The sequence below is a fragment of the Jatropha curcas genome, chromosome 1 (assembly GCF_041381405.1).
Source record: "Jatropha curcas cultivar XTBG-Jc1 chromosome 1, XTBG_Jcur_1.0, whole genome shotgun sequence".
Lineage (NCBI taxonomy): Eukaryota > Viridiplantae > Streptophyta > Magnoliopsida > Malpighiales > Euphorbiaceae > Jatropha > Jatropha curcas.
Genome location: NC_143151.1, coordinates 28,427,078 through 28,450,692, shown reverse-complemented (window position 1 = coordinate 28,450,692; position 23,615 = coordinate 28,427,078). Strand labels below are relative to the sequence as shown.

General features: G+C 35.4%; 3 protein-coding genes and 1 long non-coding RNA gene across 8 annotated transcripts; 1 reads left to right on the top strand and 3 right to left on the bottom strand.

The window, feature by feature from the left end:
• Positions 1–161: 161 nt before the first annotated feature.
• LOC149499297 (uncharacterized) lies at positions 162–2,624 on the bottom strand. Its single transcript, XR_016320519.1, has 3 exons — positions 2,486–2,624; positions 2,349–2,415; positions 162–607 (listed from the first exon to the last, which is right to left on the bottom strand). It is a non-coding gene; the product is annotated as an uncharacterized LOC149499297 (long non-coding RNA).
• A 1,520-nt stretch (positions 2,625–4,144) lies between these two features.
• Positions 4,145–12,938, top strand: LOC105630164 (uncharacterized). 2 transcript variants are annotated; one of them, XM_020677807.3, is made up of 11 exons: positions 4,145–4,484; positions 4,912–4,977; positions 5,171–5,265; positions 6,302–7,141; positions 7,224–7,323; positions 7,402–7,542; positions 7,642–8,418; positions 8,536–10,908; positions 10,986–11,061; positions 12,125–12,276; positions 12,369–12,938. In XM_020677807.3, exons 1-11 carry the CDS (start codon positions 4,403–4,405, stop codon positions 12,698–12,700), a joined length of 5,034 nt encoding a protein of 1,677 aa, XP_020533466.1. In that variant the 5' UTR covers positions 4,145–4,402; the 3' UTR covers positions 12,701–12,938. The 2 variants fall into 2 exon arrangements, with proteins under 2 accessions (XP_020533466.1, XP_012067285.1); XM_012211895.4 differs by having other exon boundaries at positions 8,512–10,908.
• A 544-nt stretch (positions 12,939–13,482) lies between these two features.
• LOC105630163 (Tetratricopeptide repeat (TPR)-like superfamily protein) lies at positions 13,483–18,525 on the bottom strand. 4 transcript variants are annotated; one of them, XR_002283970.3, is made up of 5 exons: positions 16,765–18,525; positions 16,347–16,598; positions 15,736–15,778; positions 14,832–15,102; positions 13,483–14,313 (listed from the first exon to the last, which is right to left on the bottom strand). XR_002283970.3 is itself a non-coding variant. In XM_020677847.3 (4 exons), the coding sequence occupies exons 1-3, from the start codon at positions 18,416–18,418 to the stop codon at positions 15,771–15,773; spliced, it is 1,914 nt and encodes a 637-aa protein (XP_020533506.1). In that variant the 5' UTR covers positions 18,419–18,525; the 3' UTR covers positions 13,483–15,102; positions 15,736–15,770. The 4 variants fall into 4 exon arrangements, 2 of the variants coding, with proteins under 2 accessions (XP_020533506.1, XP_020533505.1); XR_002283971.3 differs by lacking the exon at positions 14,832–15,102 and having other exon boundaries at positions 13,483–14,039; positions 14,112–14,313; XM_020677847.3 differs by having other exon boundaries at positions 13,483–15,102.
• Positions 18,526–19,281: 756 nt separating this feature from the next.
• ACR6 (ACT domain repeat 6) lies at positions 19,282–23,156 on the bottom strand. The gene is made up of 7 exons (XM_012211888.4): positions 22,938–23,156; positions 22,249–22,294; positions 21,949–22,063; positions 21,793–21,860; positions 20,595–21,200; positions 20,168–20,272; positions 19,282–19,862 (listed from the first exon to the last, which is right to left on the bottom strand). The coding sequence occupies exons 1-7, from the start codon at positions 22,982–22,984 to the stop codon at positions 19,521–19,523; spliced, it is 1,329 nt and encodes a 442-aa protein (XP_012067278.1). The 5' UTR covers positions 22,985–23,156; the 3' UTR covers positions 19,282–19,520.
• Between the last annotated feature and the right edge of the window lie 459 nt (positions 23,157–23,615).

The window sequence follows — 23,615 nt, the reverse complement described above, 5'->3', positions numbered from 1 at the left end:
TTAACGATCGCTCTCTCCCTTCATCCAAACAAAATGCAAAGAAAAATATGATAAATTTTTTTTTTTTTTTTTTTGTGGATAAGTTATAGTAATTAAAGTTTTAATAATACTGTTTTGTTTGATTTGATGCTACAAAAAGGTAATATTAAATATTATAAAAATATCCTTATCATAGAAGATTACAAATATAACTATGAACAATTTTAGAAATCAAAAAATTTGTAACAATGCTTACACTCTAATGTTTGGCGGGTTAAAGATTGAGATATTTAGATTGTAACATCCCTTCCCGATCCACCCGTAAACCCGAATGAACCGAGTCGAGACGCTACAATCTGGTTGACTCTATGTCTTGTCATGCTGATATCATAATGTATACTGACTATACTCTCATGCTGTTGCTTTCTACATTAGTACTGTGCTTAATATTTACACGACATTATACTAGTGTCCAAAATGAAATGGGCCCAACTATATGCCCTGTACATGCCATGATCAATATAGACAGAATTAAAATATCAAAATGAGTAGCTACCCTGAAAACTGGATCTTCCAAAGATGAACTGCAGCAGTTGTAAGATGATTCTCTACGGTCCAGACCCAAAACCTACGAGTTAAACAAGTAACTCGCTGAGCAAATAAAGCTCAGTGGATATCTCAACTTATAAATAAACATGCAAGCACACATATCATTATACTTTCATGATATCAATGTATAAATAAACATATAAGCACAAGTGCATTAGCTTTTCAGTAGTTTACTTACTGTTCATTATGCTGTATGACTTATGAAATTTTACATCATATAAGTGAGAAATAATATAATCTCCGAACTGTATGGCTCCATAAGGTTACAGTGAAACTAAAGAGATAAGAAGAATTGTATGAATACTGTATGAAACTGGATGAATACTGGATGGCTGGGCTGATATGGCCCATATATAATCATATCCACTCAACGGCCTGTAGCCGGAGTACCAAACTGTATGGGGCGCAGATCTGCTATCCTATGTCGCGACATAGTTTTATCTACATGGTTTCTGCCTAACCTCAATGGAGCATATTATCGGTATTTCAAGAATACAAAACAAAAGCATATTCAATTCATCATCAAATTCATAACCCATGTTGTTTACCTATATGTTGTCTCATTCTTTCATGCTTTAAGAGGATATCATAGATAAATCGAAGTAAAAGCACACAATTGATAATTTGCATGGAAATCTAATTGATGCACCCGTGAGGCAACTTGTACCAATCATTAGATAACTTAATTTTTACCGGTCAGTTTAAGGAGTTTATTGCTGTTAATGTAACTCAACTCAGAAGGTTCAAATTCAGTAGTAAATCTTAGGTTGCGTGAAGCTACATATGCATGCCAACAACATTTCTAATGTAGCCTTGAAATATGACAGGGCAGCCTGCACATGTTTCACAAATTCTAGCATAACTCTATATTCAGAAGTCCAATTGCAGTAAATCTAAATTCTATTGTTAGCTAACACATTAAGGTACAACTTTGTCTTCTATCACATCTCTGAATTACGTTGGTAAGGTAGTCAAATATTGAGCTCAAGTAGCAACTGCCAGTCTGCCCAGCTGTTGGTTTCCAGCCTGCATAGTTTGTACTATTGTGGTCATATCTCTCAATTTATATGTCCAATTTAGGTGATTCTATATTCTATGGTTAGATAACACATTAGGCTACAAATTTTTCTTCTACCACGTCTCTTAATTACGTTGGTAAGGTAGTCAAATATTGAGTTCAAGTAGCAACTGCCAGTCTGCCCAGCTATTGGTTTCCAGCCTGCACAGGTTATACTATTTTGGTCACAGCTCTCAATTTATAACTCCAATTTAGGTGATTCTACATTCTATGGTTAGATAACACATTAGGCTACAAATTTTTCTTCTACCACATCTCTTAATTACGTTGGTAAGGTAGTCAAATATTTACTGAAATGAGCAACTTCCAGTCCGTCCAGACTGTTGATTTCCAGCCTGCATAGTCTGTACTATTTTGGTCATATCTCTCAATTTATAACTCCAAATTAGGTGATTCAAAAACTCATGGACAGCTAAAACATAGAGGAACAAATAACGCTTCTATACCACTTCCTAATTCCATCGTTAGACAGAGTCAAAATCAGGGTGAAGTTACTGGTCAGTAGTCCAACAAACTTGGTTCAACATGAATTCAATATCTATTTCATTCATTCAGTTCATCCCATGCATTATCACCATTTACAGACCTCTAATTCAACATTCAGTAATATATGTTTTCATTATCAACACACTACACAAGTATTCATGCAAGAAAATGTGAAAAACTAAAAGAGATATCAAACCTTCAACCAAAAGAGCTTTAAAGCTTCTTCTTAACTTCCTTTTCCTCCTACTTTGAGCTCCCCTCTCCTATACATAATAACTCTTATAAATCATCTAAAATATCACAAAAGTATGAACTTTAAGAAAAGCTACTTACTTGGATAGAGTTCTAGGTTGAATTTAGTGTTTAAATCACATGAAAATTGATGGAGAAAGGAAGGAGATGAAGAGAAAGATGAAGGAGATAAAGAGGAAGATGAAGATGAAGAAGACGTTGAAGATGAAGATGAAGAAAGCAAACTGAAATGGAAGTCTCGTATACTTCCCAACTATCTCTTTAATTGTATGGTACAATTACCAAATAATACCTACATTTTCTACATGTTACATTTTAATACCTCAACTTAATATTTTAGTGCAAGTAAGTCCTACTCCTTATACTTTTATCTTTTTGTTTTATGCAAGTAAGTCCACTTCTCTTACTTATTTAAGTTACATCCCATTCTACCCCACTCTGGAGTTAAATGGCTCGAACCGGGTTCTAGTTCGGCCCGACTCGACTCGACTCTATGCAACGACTCGATTCAGTAGGATGTCACATAGATGATTTTCCAACCTCTCAAATAATTTTCAAAAAGTCATTATCTCCTCAAACTCTTTTCTCAAACGATTAAATAATCTCAATTTATCTTATTTTACTCTCTAAATCCACCAAATAAACTTATTTTACTCTCCAAACCATTATTCTGAAAATCAAACTGGATCAGTCGGTTTGATCGAGAACCAGATTGCAGTGCGATCTGGGTCGCACTAGAAAATCAAGCGTCTAAAAGCCGGTAAGAATCGGTAAAAACCGAATGAAAATTGAATTTCTGGAATTTTTTGCATACAATGTGGGTTTTTTTTTTTTAAATTTGGGGCCTCTTGAAAATTGGGCCCAGTGATTTTTAAACTTTTGGCAGCTCTATTTATAAATTCAAAGTTCTATCATGTTAATTAAAATAATTAAATTGGGCCTTTTTAACCACGTTTGGAAAATAATAATATATTTTATGGTGATTACTTAATTGTTTTAGTATTAAATTTATTCATATGTTGTTATTTTTATTTAAAATTATTTATTAATTATTTATTCTTTTTGTAAACGCTAAATTTCAAATTGTTTTTTTTTTTTTATTTGAGATCAATTTGTTAAACCTATATTTTAAATTTCATTTAATAAACATATTTAAAAATATCATATATAAAAATTCGATAAATCGTATTGAAGCCATCAAACCTTTCGGTTCAGTGAACTCCTACATTCATTGGTTTACTGACCGGTCCAATTCTTAGAACATTGCTCAAAACTCATCAAATAACATCCATCCAAACAGTAAGTATTTATGTTTGCCATAATTAATAATATTTTAAGATACTTTGAATTTCGTTAAGTATATTGTAGGTATTTTTCTCATATGAAATTTTTGAGATGATAAAATAATTATTCCTTACCACATATGAAAATAAACCCTATTGAATTTGGTTAGAATCAATTTGAAATGTTTGAAAATTTTAAAAAAGTCACTTTAAATAAAGAAATTAATTGAAACTTTGAAAATTTTCTCCTTTAAAATTAATTGCATTTACGTTATATTACATTAAATTTGTAAATAATTCCTTAGCAAAATGTTATTTTCATGTTTTTTTTTTTTTTTAAATTTCATAATATGATAGTTTTAGATTAAAATATGTAAACGACAGTAAAGTTTGCACAAAACGATTGAAGGAGAAAAGGAAAAATAAGGGTGAGAAAAAAAGAGAAAAAAGGAAAAAACTCACCCTGTTTGTTTGTTCTGATCAATACACCAAGCCCTTACCCCCTCCAACCCCTCTCTCTCTCTCTCTCTCTCTCTCTCTGTCTCCCTCTCTCTGAATCCTAATCTCTCGGCGTCTTCTTTCTCTCTGTCCGCGATTCGCAAACCCTAGCAATCGCCTCTACACCACCCTTTCTCTTAAGCTCTTTCTTATCCAATCTCTCTCTCGCCATCCACAATCCAATCCGCTTTGTTTCTGTTGTTGACCTGTTGCTCTAATGGTTCACGTGAAGCTTAGCCTGTCCGACGATCTCCTTTCCTCCAAGTTCTCCGTTGAACAAACGTCCAACCACACCAAAGGTAATATAAAGTGTGTGTATATATATATATATATATATATATATATATATATATATATATATATATGTGTGTGTGTGTGTGTGTGTGTGTGTGTGTGTGTGTCCATTAGTGTTGATTCTATTCTCTTTTAATTCTATTTCTATTTATTGCATTTTTTTCTCAAATTCATTTTTACACCTGATTGATCTATTACTTCTCGTTTTGCGCATATAGCATCTGTATTGTCTTGTTTGTTTAGTTTTTCTTTGGTATGAGTTGTTGATAGTTAATCTCATCTACTTGGTTTTTTTTTTTTTTGTTTCAAAAGTCGTTTTTTTATTGTTTTATTCTGTTTTATTTTTTATTTTTATCTAAAACTATTTTTTGAAATGATGGAACTAATTATCATATGAATTGTCCATTTGTTTTATTATTTGGCAAATGCTAGATGAAATCTGGGGTGGAGGAACTGGTGAAGACAAGGCGCTGGTGGGTTTGCCTGATGAGTCAAAAGGTAGTATCATTTTTGCTTGAAAGTATGGTTTTTGAAGTTCAATTTATTTTAAGGCTTCGTACCCGTTCTTTCAACAATGTTGACATTTCATATTACTTTCTCCTTTTGGGTAGTTTTGTCTATCGAGCATATTGCGTTGTAAATTCCTACAATTGAGTATAGTTTTTGTAAATTGTTATTGTTGCATTTGCAGATCATGTGCCTTCAGATAGCAGCATACCTCTTTCTCCACAATGGCTTTATGCTAAACCAGTTGATGCTAAGATCCCAACTGCTGGAGCATCAGGGGTACAAATTTGAACTCAAATTTAGTTGGATAACATTTTTGACTATTTTTTTTTTTTACTTGTTTGTAGGCCAGTTAATGTTGTCTCTTTTGGAATTATTATGTTTTTTAACTGGTGTTATATGTTTAGCGCACATTAGTTTATTTTATTTATTATTCTTGATTGTGTTATTTTGAGGGATTATGCGAGGTCATCATAATTTTGATTTTCTAGTTGTAGTCTTCAAAGGTAAAATATGATTTAGTCTGTCTTTCACTTTGTCTTTAAATGAGTGGTAAGTTAACAGTATTCAGGACAGTGTAGAGGCATTTCCTACAATTTTGTAAAGTCCAGGTTTGTTTGGGGAGCTGGGGTTTCTTGTGAGCAATGATATTTATACTAAATCCAAATATAAATTGCTATACTGAATTACCTTTATAAAATCCTTATTTGGAAAGCATCAACCCTGTTGTCCTGTTTGTCTATTCTTGCAGCATTGGCATTTGCTTGGCCTCTTTTTCAGTGCCCTTTTCCTTCCCTCCTCATCTGCTCAATGAAAAAGAAAAGGAAATGACAAGGACCCTTTCGTTGTTGGCATTCAGATTTATGTATCTTAGTTAGAACCACTGACAAATTTTGTATCATGCTGGATAAAATTCAACATTTAGAGATGTAATATCAATGGAGTTAAATGATTTAGTACAAGAAGTTCCAGTGAAGGAGACTATTAAAATGAATTTATAGTTTTGAGCAACCACAACTTTTTTGTTGTTGAAAAATGATAAATTCTGTGAAGAAGTTCATGTATTTTATTCTTTTTAAATGGCCATGGGTCTTTTATTTGTAAGAATTATGTCTCTCTGATTTATATTTGTTCTATTATAGTTTAGTGACAGGATATTTTTGTTTGGACAATGTTATTGATACTTATTCACTTGTTACAGAATAACTTATTGTTTTTCTCAAGGTTTCCTTATAAATACTCAAGATTCCCAAGATTTAGTTATCGGTATTTATTTCTTGCCTTTATGATTTCCTTGAAATTGAAAAAATGACAGGAACTGCGTGCACCAAGTTCTTTATCGCATGGAAACATCTCTGACAACAATTTGAAAGATAGTTGGCGATTAGATGGATCCCAAGACAAAAAAGACTGGAGGAAAATTTCACCTGATCTAGAAAGCAGCCGCCGATGGCGTGAAGAGGAGAGAGATACAAGTTTACTTGGTAGAAGAGACCGCAGGAAAGATGATCGCCGTGCTGATGCCATGCCGTCAAGAGACATATCTGAGGGTAGACCTTTGCCTTCTTCAGATCGTTGGCATGATAATAATAGCCGTAATTCTGGGCATGAATCTCGGAGAGATGGCAAGTGGTCGTCAAGGTGGGGCCCTGAAGATAAAGAGAAGGATTCTCGGGCTGAGAAGAAAACAGACGTTGAAAAGGAAGATACTTACGTTGACAAGCCTTCTTTAATTAACAGCAGCCGCACAACTTCTGAACGTGAGATTGACTCTCGGGAAAAGTGGAGGCCTCGCCATCGTATGGAAGTTCAAGCTGGTGGAACAGCTGCGTATCGTAGCGCACCAGGATTTGGGTCAGAAAGAGGACGCATGGAGGGATCAAATGTTCGATTTTCTGCAGGACGAGGAAGGTCAAATAATTACGGAAGCATACAAATTGGCAAGCACCCTTCTGCTTCTGCTATTGGGTCAATTCCTTCAGATACGAATAAATCATACTGCTACCCCAGGGGAAAACTTCTTGACATTTACCGAAGGCAAAAAACTCTTCCAAATTTTGGTATCATGCCTGATGAAATGGAGAATGTAACTGCAATAACACAAGAAGTTGCTACTCAGCCATTGTCTTTTGTTCCACCTAATGTAGAGGAGGAGGTATATAAAAAATGTTATGGTAGAGGATGTATGTTCAGCTTGTTTATGATCACTTGTTCTTAAACTTATGTAATACTTGCAGGCTGTTCTTGGAGATATATGGCTAGGAAAAATCAAAAGCAGTAGAGACTCACATGACTCACTTGGTGACAGGAATGGGGCATCTAATGATGATATTGGAGGTAATAAGGTTGTACCTTGGTTGAATTCCATGTAGTATGTTAAATTCTTTCTAAGTCAGGGATTTATTGTTTATTCAGGCCTTGGTGCAGCAACAAGTGAGCAGAATCAGAGTTCCTCAGTTAAGACTGATGAAATTGTTGAAGCTTTTCAAAAGGTTGCTTTTACTGATTCTTGTCATGATAGTGGGGCTGAGTTGCTAGATACATCTATGGCTGATGGTAAGGACTTACCACTTTTTAGTTTTTGACAGTTGCAGAATGCAGGGTCATAGAGTTGAAAATTGATAACAATAAGGCCATTTTTTTTTTGTAATTCAGAAATGGATGCTTCAACAGATGGTGAATTGAAGTTTAGGACAGAACTTCATGGAGCTTTGAGCTTAATGCCCGCAGTTCTAAAGAGAGAGGATTCCCAGGAGAATGCTGTGGAGTTGAAAGCTTTTGAAATGCAGCAAGTGGTGGATTTGGCTCATATGAAGCACCTAAAGTTGGAAGATGCTGAGTCAGCTACTTCTTTTAAAATTGCCAGTCACCTCCCTGATGATCCAAAATCTCTATTTGATTTTCCGTCTGGCCAGCAAAGGCTGAGCAATGACCACTTTGCTGTAGAAAGCAATGATGAAGCACATCCACTGGGAAGTGTTATCCCTCCTGAGGAGTTGTCTTTGTGCTATCTTGATCCTCAAGGGGCAATTCAGGGGCCATATCTGGGGATTGATATCATCACATGGTTTGAGCAAGGGTATTTTGGAACTGATCTACCTGTTCGTTTGTCAGATGCTCCTGATGGATCACCTTTTCATGAACTTGGTGAAGTTATGCCGCATCTAAAAGTAAAACATGGATCTGTTTCTGGTGCTTCTAAGTTATCTGATCCTGCTGGAGGCAGCTTGGAAGAGAGTGTAGCTCCTCTTGTTTCCACTTTTGACTCTGAGGGTGATTCTGCTGTTAGGAAAGATCAGCCATGGGCTTCATCTGGATTTGAGGCAATCTTAGGTGCTAATTGTCAGTCAAAACTATATAATAACGGCATTCACTCTGGGTTGCAGTTCTCCAATGATCAAAGGTTCCGGCAGTTTGCTGCTCAAGATGAAGGCAAGTTACTTTTGGTTGCTTCCACTCATAATGTTGTTTTTTTGGTGTATGGTGCTAGATTAATTTTATTTATTTTTTTATTTTTTGATATAGAAATTCGTTTTCCTGGAAGGCCAGGAAGTAGCAGCGGTGACCCTTTGATAAGGAATTCTACAGACATTCAGAGTATGGTTTCCTGTCCTCCTAGTCACCCTTCCCTTGCAAATGAATTCTCAGGAACAAGCATCCATGCTCCTCAGGATGAGAATGTGCATCCATTTGGCCTATTGATGTCTGAGCTCAGAGGAAACTCTCAGTTGAGGCATGTTCAATCATCCAATATGTCTTCAAGCATAGGTGATCTAGGTCAAACCATGGATCTCTTATCAGAGAGGGATATTGGTTTCTACAACCAGAGCTCTTTTCGTGCTCTGGCTGATCAACCTACTTTTATGGGGACATGGCCTGAGGATTATAACAAAAATACACTCTCTAACCCCAGTATTAATATTGGTTCACAAGATGTTCATCCCTTATCTCGTAGGGATAGGGAGCTTAGCGATTTTGATGTACAGCACCTAATTTTACAGAATTTAGAAAAGGAACAACTTCAGCAACAAAATAGTTTATCTCCTCATCCCCTTTCAAATACTACCAGATTGGGTGTTGAGGAGCTTCCTCCTCATCTTCAGAAACTGCAATTTCAACAGCAGCGACAATTAGAGCTTCAAGAACAGCAAAGGAGGTTGGAGCTTCAACAACAGTGGCATTTGAAACTTCATCAGCAACAGCGACAGTTAGAGCAGCAGCGACAGTTGGAGCAGCAACGACAGATGGAGAAGCAACGGCTGTTGGAGCAGCAACGGTTGTTGGAGCTTCAGCAGCAGCAACAGCTGTTGGAGCTTCACCAGCAGCAGCGGCAGATGGAACTTCAAAAGCAGCATCAGTTAATGCAGCATCAACTTCGTCACAATCAAGTGAAGTTGCTGCAACAGCAGCAACTACAGCAGCAGCAGCAGCAGCAGCAAGTAGTTCTTGAACGGTTAATGCAGCATCGGATGTCCGATTTTGGTTATAGCCAATCAAAGATGGATCCACTGATGGACAACTTGCTTGATCCAGTTCAGTTCAGGATGCAGCAGCCAGAATTGCAACATAGTTCTCATCCTTCAAGGCACCATGATCCATCACTGGAGCAAATAATCCGAGCTAAGATTGGAGGCAATGCTTTTCGAGAACCAGAGGCTGATATCTTAGACTTACTGCAAGCAAAACATGGAAATGTTGTTCCTCCTGACCAGTTTCATTTTCAGCAAGAACAGTTGCAGGCCCAGCAATTATCTTTGGCGCTGAAACAACATTTAGGAATGGATGGAGAAAGACATTTCAATCTACCATGGTCTGTTGATGAAGCTGGTCATGTTTCTCGGAATTCTGATGTCATTTACCATCCTCAGTCTTTAGGATTTGATTCTTCAGATTTCTACCGGCAGCAGCAAAGGCTTTCGTCACAGGAAGAGCATTTAAGCCAACTTAAACAGAGACAGGCTTTGCAGGAGCGACTTCAACATGGATTTTATGAACCCAGCTCTATAGAATTTGAGAGGTCAATGGTTCTTCCTGCTGTCACTCCTGGGATGAAATTGGATAATGTAAATGATCGTCCTCAAGGTCTAGATTCAACAGAAAGACATTTATATACACAGTCTGATGACCAACTAGGTTCTTTCTCTTCTGATATTCCTCTGCGTCGACGAATTTCAAATGATTTTTATGGTGCTCAACCAGAAAGGGATTACATCCCTGTAAAAAATGGGCCGTTGGAAAAAGGTTGGGTTGAAGGAGGGATGCAACAACTGCATCTTGAAACTTGGCAGCAGGGTAATGTTTCTGAAGTTACTGCAAACTCTAGCATTTGGGCACATGAGGAGAACTCAAAGAGACATTTGACGGATCTTCAAAAAGAATTGGGTCTTCAATCTATCCAGTCATTAGAAAATGATTATCAACATCATATTTCATCTTCTGAATCTCAGGGAAGCTTTTGGCCAATCAAGGAGTCACACTCTTCAAATCTTGCCTTCAATCATGTCCCAGATCAAGAAGTAGCTACAAACAGCTCATTTATGAAAGAGCCACAAAATTTGAATTCAGCTTCTCTATTGCAAGATAATGTCGCTAACGTGGCTATCCATGGTCAAAATGGTGAAGAATTGCTTGCTAGGTCTAAATCTGGAGCACTAATTGAAGAACAGACATTCTTGTCAGGCACAAGAAATCCTTCTCATACTAGTTTTATGGATGCCAGATTCATTGGTAGCTCATCTTTGGACGAAGATTTACCAGAACTGGAAATGAAGGAAAATATTTATGGGTCCAAAGCCACTGTTTCAATGGGCAGGTCAGTTACACAAATTGAGGACAACTTGGTTGAGCAAGCAGAAGCTGCCATGGATTTTGGAACGATACCTGTTAATGCCAGTAGCAGTAGTAGTTCACGAAGCAGTGCTGGTAATATCTCTGACCTTTCATCTTGTTGGTTTTATATGGATTTACATGGATGCTAAGGCACTTTGAACATTGTACAGCTGGAAATCAAGGATTATTCGTCTATGAGATAGGACAGAATATGTCATCAGCAAGAGGGGAGGTTTCCAATGATAGGTATGGTTTCCTGCTGTATTTGCACTGCCGAAATATTTTTATTGAGGCCGAGTTGAATGCTCTCTCTTACTTTAGACGAGTTAATCCTTGTTTTCAATATTTGTTTCTCATGAAATTTAGTTCCTTATATTGATAAATATATAGCACTATCACGTTATTTTTAAGTGGCTTGGGGGAAGCTGAAAGTGTTTGGATCCAACGCTTCTGCTTTGGCTGCTAACTTGCCTAGCGTGCTTCAGATCCAACACTTCTGATGAAAACAATTTCTGAGAGGAGTTATTCCTGCTATTTGGATGATAATACTAAAAACTAGTTTGTAATCATTTTTGTAGGAATACATTGGAAAACCTTAATTTTCTTAGTGAAAATGCCTATATTTTCAGAAACTTAATATTTTTCACTTTGTAGTTCGAAATTTGTATATGATAGAAAATTGCACTAAAAGGTAAAAATTGTGGTTATCTGAGGTGGCCAGCGATTATTGACAAGGTCTAGAGATTATGAACAGAGATGATTGACAATAATTGGTGGAATAGATATATGCTTATGTGATTTCCTTGTAGGTTCTTTCTCTTTTATGAGTTCATAGAACTTTAGAAGTGACCTCTTTTGAAACAAGAACTTCTTTTGTTTTTTTGATTAAGGAACTGTTTCTGTTGGTCAATTTTCTAAGTGCCCCAAAGGTCCAGCACTGGCTATTAAAAAATGTTATTTGTGGAAAATATAGTATAAGAAGTGGAGTCCTTAAAGTGGAACTTGGTCAGTGAAATATGCATTTGGGGTCAACAAGTCACATCTTCAATATCTTTCCTTTATTTAGACAAATTTGGCACAGCCTTACAGATTGCAGTCTCCCACTATTTGGAGTCTGTATTCACTACTTTTGTATGGGTTGATTATTAGCAACACTAGAATGGGTTTGGTTTTGATTTGTGCCTTCACATTTTACTGCTGATAACAATTATGTTGGAGAACTTTTACTTCTGGTGCTTGTATTTTCCATGTTTAAAGGTATAATTCTCTTATTTCGGACATTAACGAAGTTCCCTTTTGTTTTTGACAGTGTATCTTCTATCCTAACCAAAGGGCTTGATAACGCTTCGCATAAACGCCCCCCTGTATCACGGGTTTTATCTTCCCAGGATGGTTTGTCAGACTTGGCCTCTGCTTCAAATGAGAAGCAGAAAAGTTCAACGAGGCTTCCAACTTCTAATGGTACGTAATAATTCTATGTTGATGTGTTAGTTTTTGGTATGCTAGTTTCAGATAATTGTGTGATTTATACATGGGAATCATGCAACTTTCAGAAAAAAAGCTTGATTCTGTGGGGTATACAGCAGCAACTTCGACAGCTGAAACTCAGGCATCTGGAAAGAAGAAAGAAATGCGTTTTAGGAGGACCTCATCTTACAGTGATGCTACCACGGTGTCAGAGACATCATTTATAGATGTGCTTAAAAAGCCAGTTCTATCCGAGGCTGATTCAGCTAACATGGAATTGTCTGATGGAGGCTCACAAGCAGCACGAAGTGGCAAAAAGAAAGGGAAGAAAGGAAGGCAGATAGATCCTGCTCTCCTTGGCTTCAAGGTTTCCAGCAACCGGATTATGATGGGTGAGATCCAAGGCCTTGACGATTAACTAGTTCATTTTGTATATATCTTTGTATATTTGTCTGCATCTATTTGTAGAGATCATTGGGGAGGTTTCAGTTTTGAAATTCTTTGATTCTTTTTTCTCGACAAGGCGGAGAAAAATCGCCTGATTTTGATTCCCGCTGTCGCCCTTCATGTTGTAGAGGAGTATAGGCTTTCACTATAAAAGTTTTGAAAGGAACAAAGCACAGAAGGAAAAAAAAATAGTGTAAATGATTTTTCAATGATGTTATTCTGCAACAGCTTCATTAGCTTCTGTAGTCCTCCATATGAAACTTATCAATCTGCTGCTAAAAAACAGTTAAACCAAAGATGAAGCTTATGGTGGCAAGTTCAATTATAAGCATGATCGGAGCAATTGAATAATGAATAATTTTGCGAACTCTAATCTTGATGATAAAATGGTGTCTGAACCATTTGATCTAACGCAGTAGATTTAGTATATTGATACATATTGATCATATTAATTTATTGTATTTTATCTTCATCAATAATTTGTTGTCTTCATATGCAGACCTACAGGCAAAAGTTGAAAAATCTGTGGCATTTTAAATATAATAAATTAGGATTTGAAATTAAATCTAGATTGAAACTATCTTCAAAAAAAAGAAAAAAAAAAAATCCATTTCACACCCTAAGATGAAGTTTGTACCTCCTGTTTCTCTAAATTAAATAAAAATAATAAGGAATCCATTTGAATAGATGATAATTGAAATGAATAAATATTGATTTAAGTTCTTTCAAGTGTAAAATAATAGAAAATAGGCATTGAGTCAAATTATAAATACTTCAATTTTACTTCCTGGAGGAAAAGTTGCATTCCGCCTTATTTGCCATCCAAAATTTTTTTTTTTTCAATAAAATCACTCCATCTAAACAAGTGAGTAAGCTTGACTCTCATACCACTTATTTGTAATAATACAAGGCATAACTAACAACTTTCATCTCGCATTAGTTCTACTGTAACATATTTGAGAAACCGCTGGAACAAAACGATAAGCTTAACAGATTTCTGCATAAATCTGTTGACAAATGAGTCGATAATCTTCGGGTCAACTGGACTACCGGTAATGTCTGTCACATAAAATGTATCTTTGACTTTATCGCCTTTCGTTCAGATTTCTGCTCTCTTGATACATAAACTGTTTTCTCTGAATATCCAGGTAAATGTATGGTGGGAGTCCAATACGATGATCTTCAGTGCATAATTCTAGCTCAAATCCATATAATGACCAAGTATCATATGTCAATACAGAGTGCCAACTGTGACTGAATCTTCTAAATCAAGTGTCTGAGATCGAAATTGCTTTTCTGAAAGCATCATCCTAAATAACAACCACATGCAGATATTGATTAGTTGTCAGGGAACTTTTATGATTAGCAGATAAGAAATTCACCTTTAGGACAAACTTAAGTAACTACAGCTGCAGCCCTGGCATTTAACACAGTGCAGTGAAGGTCTGTCAAAACTGCACATACTTCAAGTAATAATACCGGCCTGGCAGTACAGGTAATTTCTATTGTGGTACGTTCTTCAGATGGCGTCACCCCAACGGACCCCCTCAATGAGGGAGCAAAGCATGCATTGCTTTCAAGTCTCTGCAGGATCCAAAATTAACAGGAAAAAAATGGATCAAACGATAAACCTTTCTGACATTGTAAATGCATGAGAAAATAGACCATTGCAATAGATGACTCGAGGAGGATTCTAGGTGTGCTGTAAATGAAATTTGCATTTTTTTTAGATGATGATTACTTGAAATTTGAAAAGAAAAGGGAAACATTATAAAAACAGTAAAGAATGACTTTTTAGGCTTATCCAAGCGTTCAAAAATATAAAGGAAACTTTCTAATACAAGGGAAATTAATGAAGGCTGTCAGTTCTAGACCAAAACATGGAAATTTAACTTGCCTTAAAAATCTAAGCCATCCAAGGATTTAGCTTACTATTATTGGCGTTGTTAAATGACATATCCTTGGTATCTTTTGCTGTGAAAGTGTGGCGAAGAGAAAAGAAAAGAAGCCTAAATCTGTGTTCTATTACTTTTACTCTCATCTCAGAAATCAAACCATCAATTGAAAAACATGACAAGCAACAACAGTAGGAAAATCCTTACTCTTTGCATATAACTGATGACTTCCTCGTCTCTGATTTTGTTACCATCTTGGTTAGGAACATTAAACATTGAGAAATACTGAGAGGAAAAAAATGAGAAACAAGCAAAGACTCCTCCAAAATCATGTCCTATTCATAATGTGAAAGATTAAATCAACATCCATGAACCATCCCCCCATCTACGATATGTATGCTTTTGTTATTACAAGATTCATGACAGTAAGCACTTGTACAACTTCAAGAAGTATACCATGCTTGTTGACGCTATCAACCTAAAAAGAAATCAAATCTCAACAATAAGTCAAAAAAAAAAAAAAAAAAAAAAAAAAAATTCTAGACAGACTTGATTTGCAAATTAAGTAGCCTAAATTAGAGGAACTATGTTATGGCGCTGCTTGGCTTAGGGTAGTTTTACTGCTATTTACGGTGTTTTTATTTAGTTATTCAGTTTTTTATCATGTTATTTTCAGTTTCTTTGTTAGTGGCTATTAGTGGGGTGGTTAAGCAAGTAACTTATTGTAATGGGTAGTTATTAGTGGGTAGTGGGTAGTTTTAGCTTTACATTTAGTTGTTTAAAAGGCTGTTATATCAGGAAAAATGTAAGCAGAATTTTATGAAAAGGTTTTGAGTTCCTAAAACTCAGAGATTGTAGAGTTCTCTCTTAATGAGCTCTAGGAGATTGCAGATTCTCTCTAAGTCTGTCACCATTGATAGAAGGAAGAAAACTCCTTCTAAGATACCCATCTCAAACCCGATTCCCCTAATTCAAAGACCCATAACTAGATCCAAATTTGGGACCATAACAAACTATTTACCATTGCAACATGCATACATGATAGTTCAACCTAATTATGGTGAACCGAGACCACAATTATCAAAAAGAGTCAAAGACATGAGATTTGTACCCGAATAACGACATCCTCAGAAGCAGCATTGTCAATTACAATTCTGCAACAAAAAAGAAGTTGAATTGAAGTTTCTGTGGCATAAGTACAACAAAGAAAAAGGGAAAAATCAAACAGGCCATCCTATCACTCTTATTTTATTAAAACCCTAAATTTGTTAGATTCGGTTAATTTGATGAAGGGGTTAGCAAACCAGGAGATTGAGTTATCGAGAAAATTAGGAAAAGCGAAATGTCACAGTAAGGAAACTTATTTCAAAATTTTCATATTTGGTGCTGCTTGATGACTGAAGCAGTTAAAAAACTTAAATTTAGTGCCATCACTTTTCTTCTATTTTCCTCTTGATTTTATAAGCAATCAAACAACCTAAAGAAAAAGAATATAACTTGCAAAGAGAGCAAACTTTTCTCTAAATCCATGTTCTTCAAGTGAAACATAGAACTTATTTCATACAAACTAACGCCCAAAAAAAGCAAAAAAATACATATACCATCAAAAAAAAAAAAAAAAAAAAACAAACTAGAAACGAAGAACACAATCCCCAAAGAACAAACTACAAAATTTACCCCAAATGCAAACATGCTTTAAAAAATCACCATTGGGATTCATACCTAGTTCACACAGTGATTGAAGCAAGCATGAGATAGTTTCTGGTTTGGAAGAAGAAGAAAGCAAGGCCAAAAGCTCAGTATATATAACTTGCAACATTGAAGGTGACAAACCACGAACTTGTTTCACATGTTCAATAGCAAGTGGAACCTCATCAGCATCTGCCAAACATTTCAGCAAAACAACGTGGGAGTCTGAATTTCCTACGCCATCAGGGAGGCTGCACAGCAACTGAGAAGCCAAAAGAAATTGACCTACATACCGGTGCATACATGAGTGAACAAAGAACATACATATAAAAGGCTTTTAACAATGTAAGAAGAGTAATTGAAAAGCAAAACGAACATTTGATGTACATAAGTACCCCAAACCAATTGAGAGAAATGATAATATATTCTGTAGTATAAATAAAAGTGAAACCTTTTTTGCACAGATTTAAAATGAATGTGCTTAAGGTACTCTGTGCCAACTTTAAATCCTGTTTAATTGATTTATTGAATATTTCAATAGCAGCATCAAACATAGTTTCTTGGCAAAGCCCTTTGATGAGGGATGTGTAAGTCGTAGAATCAGGTGCCATCCCTTTCTCCAACAGGTGTTTAAAGAGCCTCAAAGCCTCTTCAACTTCAGCTATTTCACAGAATTTTGCAATAAGAATATTGTATGTCTTTATATTCACTCCACATCCAATTACAAACATCTCATCCCAGAGCTTCTTAGCTGGACGCAACAAGTCTTCTCTACAACATGCTTCAATTAAAGAATTATACATTGAAATGTCTGGGTAGAACCCTTTCTTCTTCATCTCCTGAAGAATCCCATAAGCCTCTCTTACTCTCCCAGCCTTGCAAGAGATTGAGAATATAACATTATAGCACTCTGTATTGGAGAAATAATCATTTGAACACAAGACACGGTACACCTCTAGTATTTCATCAATCTTTCCTTGCCTAAATAAATTTCTGCTCAAGTTGCTCAAAGTTAAAAGAGTAGGTAAAATCCCTTTTCCAATAGTGAAATGGAAAAACGACATAGCAGAACAAGGATCAATACTTGAAACTGACCCTATCAATGCATTCAACACATCAACTTCAATAGGGAAATTACCATGCACAATGATTTCACCTAATTCTTTAGCTTCATATGTCAATCTCTCCATAATCAAACTCAAAATGAATTCTTTATAATCATTACTCCTTGGTGCCACCCCTAGCTTTCTCTTCATCTTCAAAATCTTATTCACATCAGCCGTACTCCCTTGTAATCTAAAAGCTTCAGCCACGACTCTATATGCCATAAAATCTGGTTTACAGTCTCTAATCCTCAATTCATTCAATACCCACAAAGCCTCACTTACCCTGGAAGCCTGACAAAGCCCATGAACAATCAAAACTGCAATAATAGACCCATTAATGATCGAACTGCCCCTTTTAACTTGATCTAACATACTCATAACTTTACCCAAATCAGCCTCCCTACAAAACCTCCATATAAACACGCCTAACCCAACAGTGCTAAAAGCAACACCACGCATAGACATTTCATCAAACACCTTTAACGCATTATCAAAACACCCATTAGAAGCCAGATTAGCTAAAAGCAAGTTACACGTCTGAGACCCAATATCTAAAATTTGAGATTTAACCTCCCCAAAAACTAAAAAAGCATTCTGGATCTTCTTCCCTTTGATTAAAGAATTAATAACAAAGCGATGAGTTGAAGAATCGAGAGACAATTTCTGGGCTTTAGCTTGTTTTAAGACAGACTCGATGGAATTGAATTGACGAGAAAGGGAGAGAGATTTGAGGATTGATTGGTAGGTGATCGATGTGTGAGCAAATCCAGGTTGCTGTGAGGCCCAATTGAAGAAACCGAGAGCGAGAGAATGGTGAGTCAAAAGGCACGGGTCGATTACTTGGGCCACCAGTGATGGACTCAATGAGCCTCGGCAACCGAATTTGTGTAGAATTGGTTCGAGTGATGGCGTCCATGACCGAGTTGGGATTGTGTTATTTGACGCGGAGATCAGAGCTTGGCTTATCCGAGTTGCTAACTCGGCTGCAACAGGTCTCATTGAGGAAGAAATAGAAGAAGCGCATGACTAGCAAACGGTTTGTAAAGTTGAAAAGAACACGCCCCTTGCAAAACGCACTGTTTAAATCTCTCAAATTCTTAATCTTCTTCACCAAATGGTAGTGTAATGAATAAGTAAAACTGTCAATTTTGAAATAGTAGACATCAGATAATCAAATATACATTAAGGCAAGCTTTTAGGAATTTTTTTTTCATATTTATTTACAATTAAATTTAATAAAAAGCTAATCTATTAATCAAAATCTCTCCATTCTAATGACTTACATTAATGAAAATATAAAATTTATGATTTTTTTTTTTTTTTGAGAATAATGAAATTTTCTCTCCTCTTTTGCCCTCTGCAACTTTTTTTTATTATTTTTTAGAATCATCTTAAATACTAAATCTTACTTTATAAAATTTATTTTCAGTCAGATATTTTATACAAATACCAAATTTCCTTTCTGATATATATTTATTTGACTGAAAGCAAATTTTAAAAAGTAGGAAAAATTTTATTTTAAAAAGTAGGAAAAAATTTATTTTCAGTGAAAAATTTACTGTGATGTTGAATATATATATATAGACTTACAAAGTGTTAATTATAATGTAAATCAAATTTTACTTTCAATCATACAGCTTGAAGATTGTTATATGCAAGAATCTAACTCGGTGATCTAACTCAGTGATCAACTGTAATTTTTCTTTTTAAATAATTGCATCAATTGAAATATCATAAGATACAAAATTTTAAGAGAAGGGGAAACAATAACTATGAATGTCGAAATGAAGTTAGCTTTATATCCAAAAAAAGTATGGAAATGTTGTAGCTAATAAAAAAAAATACAAAATTTGTACACGTAATTTTCACACTAAACTTTATCATTGAGCTTAAATTATCTATACAAGCTAATAGCCTTTTGTACAACTGATGTGCAAACACACTGTACATATACGAAGAACCATTTTAGTGCTTAGTAATATCCAGTAGATCATGGACTGAATCTATACAAGTATCATGATGCCTATGCTTTCCTCTGGATTTTATACATCTAACATTTCTGTACAAATATACATTGATGAGGAGAATTTACATGCAGAATTTACGAGTACGATCTGATCAACTTGAAATTCGAGAATGTTCGAGCTTTAAAGAGGTTACTGAATAGATATCCCATCGTTGTTTCTTGTGGACGTTTCGGTGAAAGAGTTGAGTTATGCTTCACCTGAAGTTTGGTTTCTCCAATCTGTTGGCAAATTGAGTTGATACTCTTGGGGTCAACTGGACTACCCGTAACGTCTGTTACATAGAATGTGTCTTTTACTTTACCACCTTTGGTTGAGATTTCTGCTCTCTTGATGCATAAACTGTTTTCTCTGAATATCCTGGTAATGTCTGATAGGAGTCCGACACGGTCTTCACTGCATAATTCTAGCTCTAGTCCCTACATGACCAAGAATCATATCTCAACACACAGTGCCAACTGTGACTGAATCTTCTAAATCAAGGGTTTGAGATAGAAACTGCTTTTCTGAAAAAGCATCAATTTAGATAACATTGGGAAAAAAAAAATCTGCAGACATCGTTTAGCTGTTCTGGAACTTCTTTGATTAGTACACAAGAAACTCACCTTTAAAACAAACTTCAATAACATCTAATCAACATTTTCAATATAAAGTAATTTCTTAAAAGCATCTCAAACAAAATGCCAAAGAAATCCTAAATAGAAATTCAATGCATATTGCATACCTCTGATCCTCGCCTTTCAATGGCAGCCTCAAGACACTGTATGACACGTTCTCGTTCAGCATCTGAGCTTATAGGGAGTCCATCAACATGTCTTATATAGAATTCCTACAACCAAATGCAATATATTTGTTTAATGAAAGAGAAAGAACAGTTAACACAAAAAGTTAATCCGAAGTGAAAACTTTAGCATATTATGCTGTGCTTAATTGAGATTGAATATTCCATCCCAAGATGGAGCACAGGGTCGGTCTATGAGTGAAAAACTAGGGATTTATATCCCTCCAGAAGAAGTCAATAGCAGTTTTTTGGTTCACATGCTAGTTTATTAATAAAGGTCTGCAAGTATTTAAGCTGTTCCAAAGACGCAATAGGGCTTTTCAACTTTGATTTATTAACAATAGATGTTTTTTAACTGAAATTATCTTACCTGATAAGCTTCCATTCTTCCTGTGCTGACCATTCCATGAAAGACTACATATTCCATGTCTGTTAAAGTGCAAACGATGTCAAACAACAGTTTAGGACGATCTTTGGACCTCATTGTAATCACAGAGTAATCTTTTTCGATGTTCAATACAGTGACATGGGGTCTTGAGCTCTTATCCTCATGCCTCCCTAGTCCACCCCTTTCAACCCTTTCATAGTCCCTATCAGCAAACATGATCTGATGCAATCTTCTCTCCCTACTAGTTATCCCAGGAGGAGAGAGTGTCATTTTTCCTGCCTTCAAATCATTATTTCCTTTGAGAACATTGCAAAGCAATTCCCTAATTATTGATAGTCGCTTTGGATCTTTAATTGCACATCGTGTGGAATCATCCGTGACATTAACTACAGCTGCAGCCCTGGCATTATGCGTCCATATCTCAGCATTTACCACATTGCAGTGGAGGTCTGTCAAAACTGCACATACTTCAGACAATAATCCTGGCCTGTCAGGACCAGTAAGTTCGATTGAGGTATGCTCTTCAGATGGCATCACCCCAACAGAACCGCTCATCGAGGGAACATAGCTTGCATTGCTTTCAATTCTCTGCAGGATCCAAAATTAACAGGAAAAAAATGAATCAAATAAGTTCATGAGAAAATAGACCATTGCAATATATTACAAGAGAAGGCTTGTCAGTTATGCAGTAAATGATTTTTTTTATTTTTTCTTATGATGATTACTTGAAATTTGAAAAAAAAAAAAAAAAAAAAAAAAAAAAAAAAAAAAAAAAAAAAAAAAAAACTTATTAAAATAGTAAACAAATGACCTTTTAGGCTTACCCTCCGTTCAAAAATATAAAGGAAAATTCTTAACATAAGAAGAAATTAATAAAGGCTGTCAGTTCTGGACCAAAATATAGAAATTTAACTTGCCTTTAAAATCTAAGCCATCCAAGGATTTAGCTTGAATTCTAAATTATTGGCATTGTTAAATGACATATCGTTAGTATTTTGCTTTGAAAGTGTGGTAAAAGAGAGAAAGAAAAGACTAAACCTGTTTTCTATTACTTTTACTCTTATCTCAGAATCAAACCATTAATCGAAAAACATGAAAAGCAACCAACGAGAGTAGTTAAGTCCTTTCCATTCTCAAAAAAAAAAAAAAAAAAAGAAGAAAAAAGTAGTTATGTCCTTACTCTTTGAATATAACTGATGACTTCCTCGTCTATGATTTTGTTACCATCTTGGTCAGTAACATTAAACACTGAGAAAAATCGAGAGGAAAATATGAGAAACAAGCGAAGGCTCATTTGAAGTCACGTTATAATCTGAAAGATTAAAGAAAATCTCACCATCCATGAACCATCCCCCATCAGACGATATATATGCTTTTGTTATTACAAGATTCATGTCCGTGAGCACTTGGACAACTTCAAGAAGTATTCCATGCTTGTTGACACTATCAACCTAAAAAGAAATCAATTCCAACATAAGTGAAAAAAAAAATTCTAGATAGACTTACTTTGCCAATTAACTATCCTAAATTAGAGGAACTATTTACCCATTGCAACATGCATACATGCTAGTTCAACCTAATTATGGTAAACCAAGTTCACAGTTCTGAAAGAGAGTCAAAGACACGAGAATTTTACCTGAATAACAGTGATATCCTCAGAAGCATCGTTGTCAATTACAACTCTGCAACAACAGAGGAATTATGTTAAAGTTTCTGTGGATAAATACAACAGAGAAAAAAAGAAAAATCAAATTGGCCATCCTATCACTCTTAATTTATTAAAGCCCAAAATTTGCTTAAATTAGCAGAATCGGTTAATTTGATGAAGGGGTTAGGAACCTTGACAAAATTAAGAAAAAAGAACGGTAAAAAAAAATAAAGAAAAGTATGTAAAAGTTTCATATTTTCTGCCTATTGATGACTGAAGCAATTGAAAAACTTAAATTCAGTGCAATTACTTACTAAGGCTAGTTCAGGCAATTAATTAAAAATTAATGAACATTTGTTTTTATTTAACTTTTCTTCTATTTTCTCTCGATTTTCCAAACAATAAACAGACTGAACAAAAAATATAACTTGCACAGACTGCAGCTTTTCTCTAAATCATCATCTTCTTCAAGCAAAACATAGAATTTATTTCATACAAACTATACACCCGGGAAAATAAAAAAGCAAAAAACATGTAAACCATCTGAATAACCACAAAAATAAAAAATAAAAAACTACTAAAACAAGCACTGCATCAAAAACCAGAAACCAAAAATAGAATCCCCAAAGGACAAACTACAAAGTTTAACCCAAAACAATAATAAGAGTAATAAGTACCTTGGTGGGTTCATCCTCCTGATAAGCTTAGCATACTCATCATCCATGTCTTCAAATTCCTAAAAACAAAAAAACCAACCCAATACACACCCAAAAAAAGGAAAAATTTTCACAGAAACCCACAAACCAAAAATACCAAAAACTGTACAGTTGTGCCTCTCCTCCTCCAATATCCGAGGGAAGAAGAAAACACCAAAACAAAGAAAAGGAGCGCACAAAGGTGCTGTAAAAAGTGAAGTATGACCTTAGCCGTTTAGGCAACACATGATTGAGCAACGACTCTGCGATTTAATTTAACCAAAGCTGTTGACGTACGTGTCAGTTTCATATTGGATGGAATAACGGTTAAATTTGCTGTTGCCCGTAGGTGCGACGGGCTTGGCTGTGAGTGGGGAAGTGAAAAGTGTCCGTACATCTCTTAGAGTAGGTTACGTGGAAATTCGACACGTGTGGCGAGTTGTAGATGTGTTGCCTGTAGTTTTGGCGGCAATTTTAGCGCTTAGCGAGACTGATTTTGCTGCCCACGTCACTGGAATGAATAGTCAGTTAACTTCTCCTTTATTAACGTTCTGTAAGCTGGCGATTTTTGACGATTTTTATTTTCTCTATAAACCGTAAAACGTTACATAAATCAATAAATCAAATTAATCGAGTCATTCTTGGTGATAGAATTGAAAA

Excerpts from the sequence above, each read along its gene's own strand:
- LOC105630164 (XM_012211895.4), top strand. The coding sequence starts at position 4,403 with ATGGTTCACGTGAAGCTTAGCCTGTCCGACGATCTCCTTTCCTCCAAG. Across the intron at positions 5,266-6,301 it reads CAACTGCTGGAGCATCAGGG|GAACTGCGTGCACCAAGTTC; the intron begins GTACAAATTTGA and ends AAAAAATGACAG. Across the intron at positions 7,324-7,401 it reads ATCTAATGATGATATTGGAG|GCCTTGGTGCAGCAACAAGT; the intron begins GTAATAAGGTTG and ends TTGTTTATTCAG.
- LOC105630163 (XM_020677847.3), bottom strand. The coding sequence starts at position 18,418 with ATGAGACCTGTTGCAGCCGAGTTAGCAACTCGGATAAGCCAAGCTCTG. Across the intron at positions 16,599-16,764 it reads TTTAAATCTGTGCAAAAAAG|GTCAATTTCTTTTGGCTTCT; the intron begins GTTTCACTTTTA and ends ACCGGTATGTAG.
- ACR6 (XM_012211888.4), bottom strand. The coding sequence starts at position 22,984 with ATGGATGATGAGTATGCTAAGCTTATCAGGAGGATGAACCCACCAAG. Across the intron at positions 22,295-22,937 it reads AGGAGGATGAACCCACCAAG|AGTTGTAATTGACAACGATG; the intron begins GTACTTATTACT and ends CTGTTGTTGCAG. Across the intron at positions 21,201-21,792 it reads TCATCAGTTATATTCAAAGA|AGAATTGAAAGCAATGCAAG; the intron begins GTAAGGACATAA and ends TGGATCCTGCAG.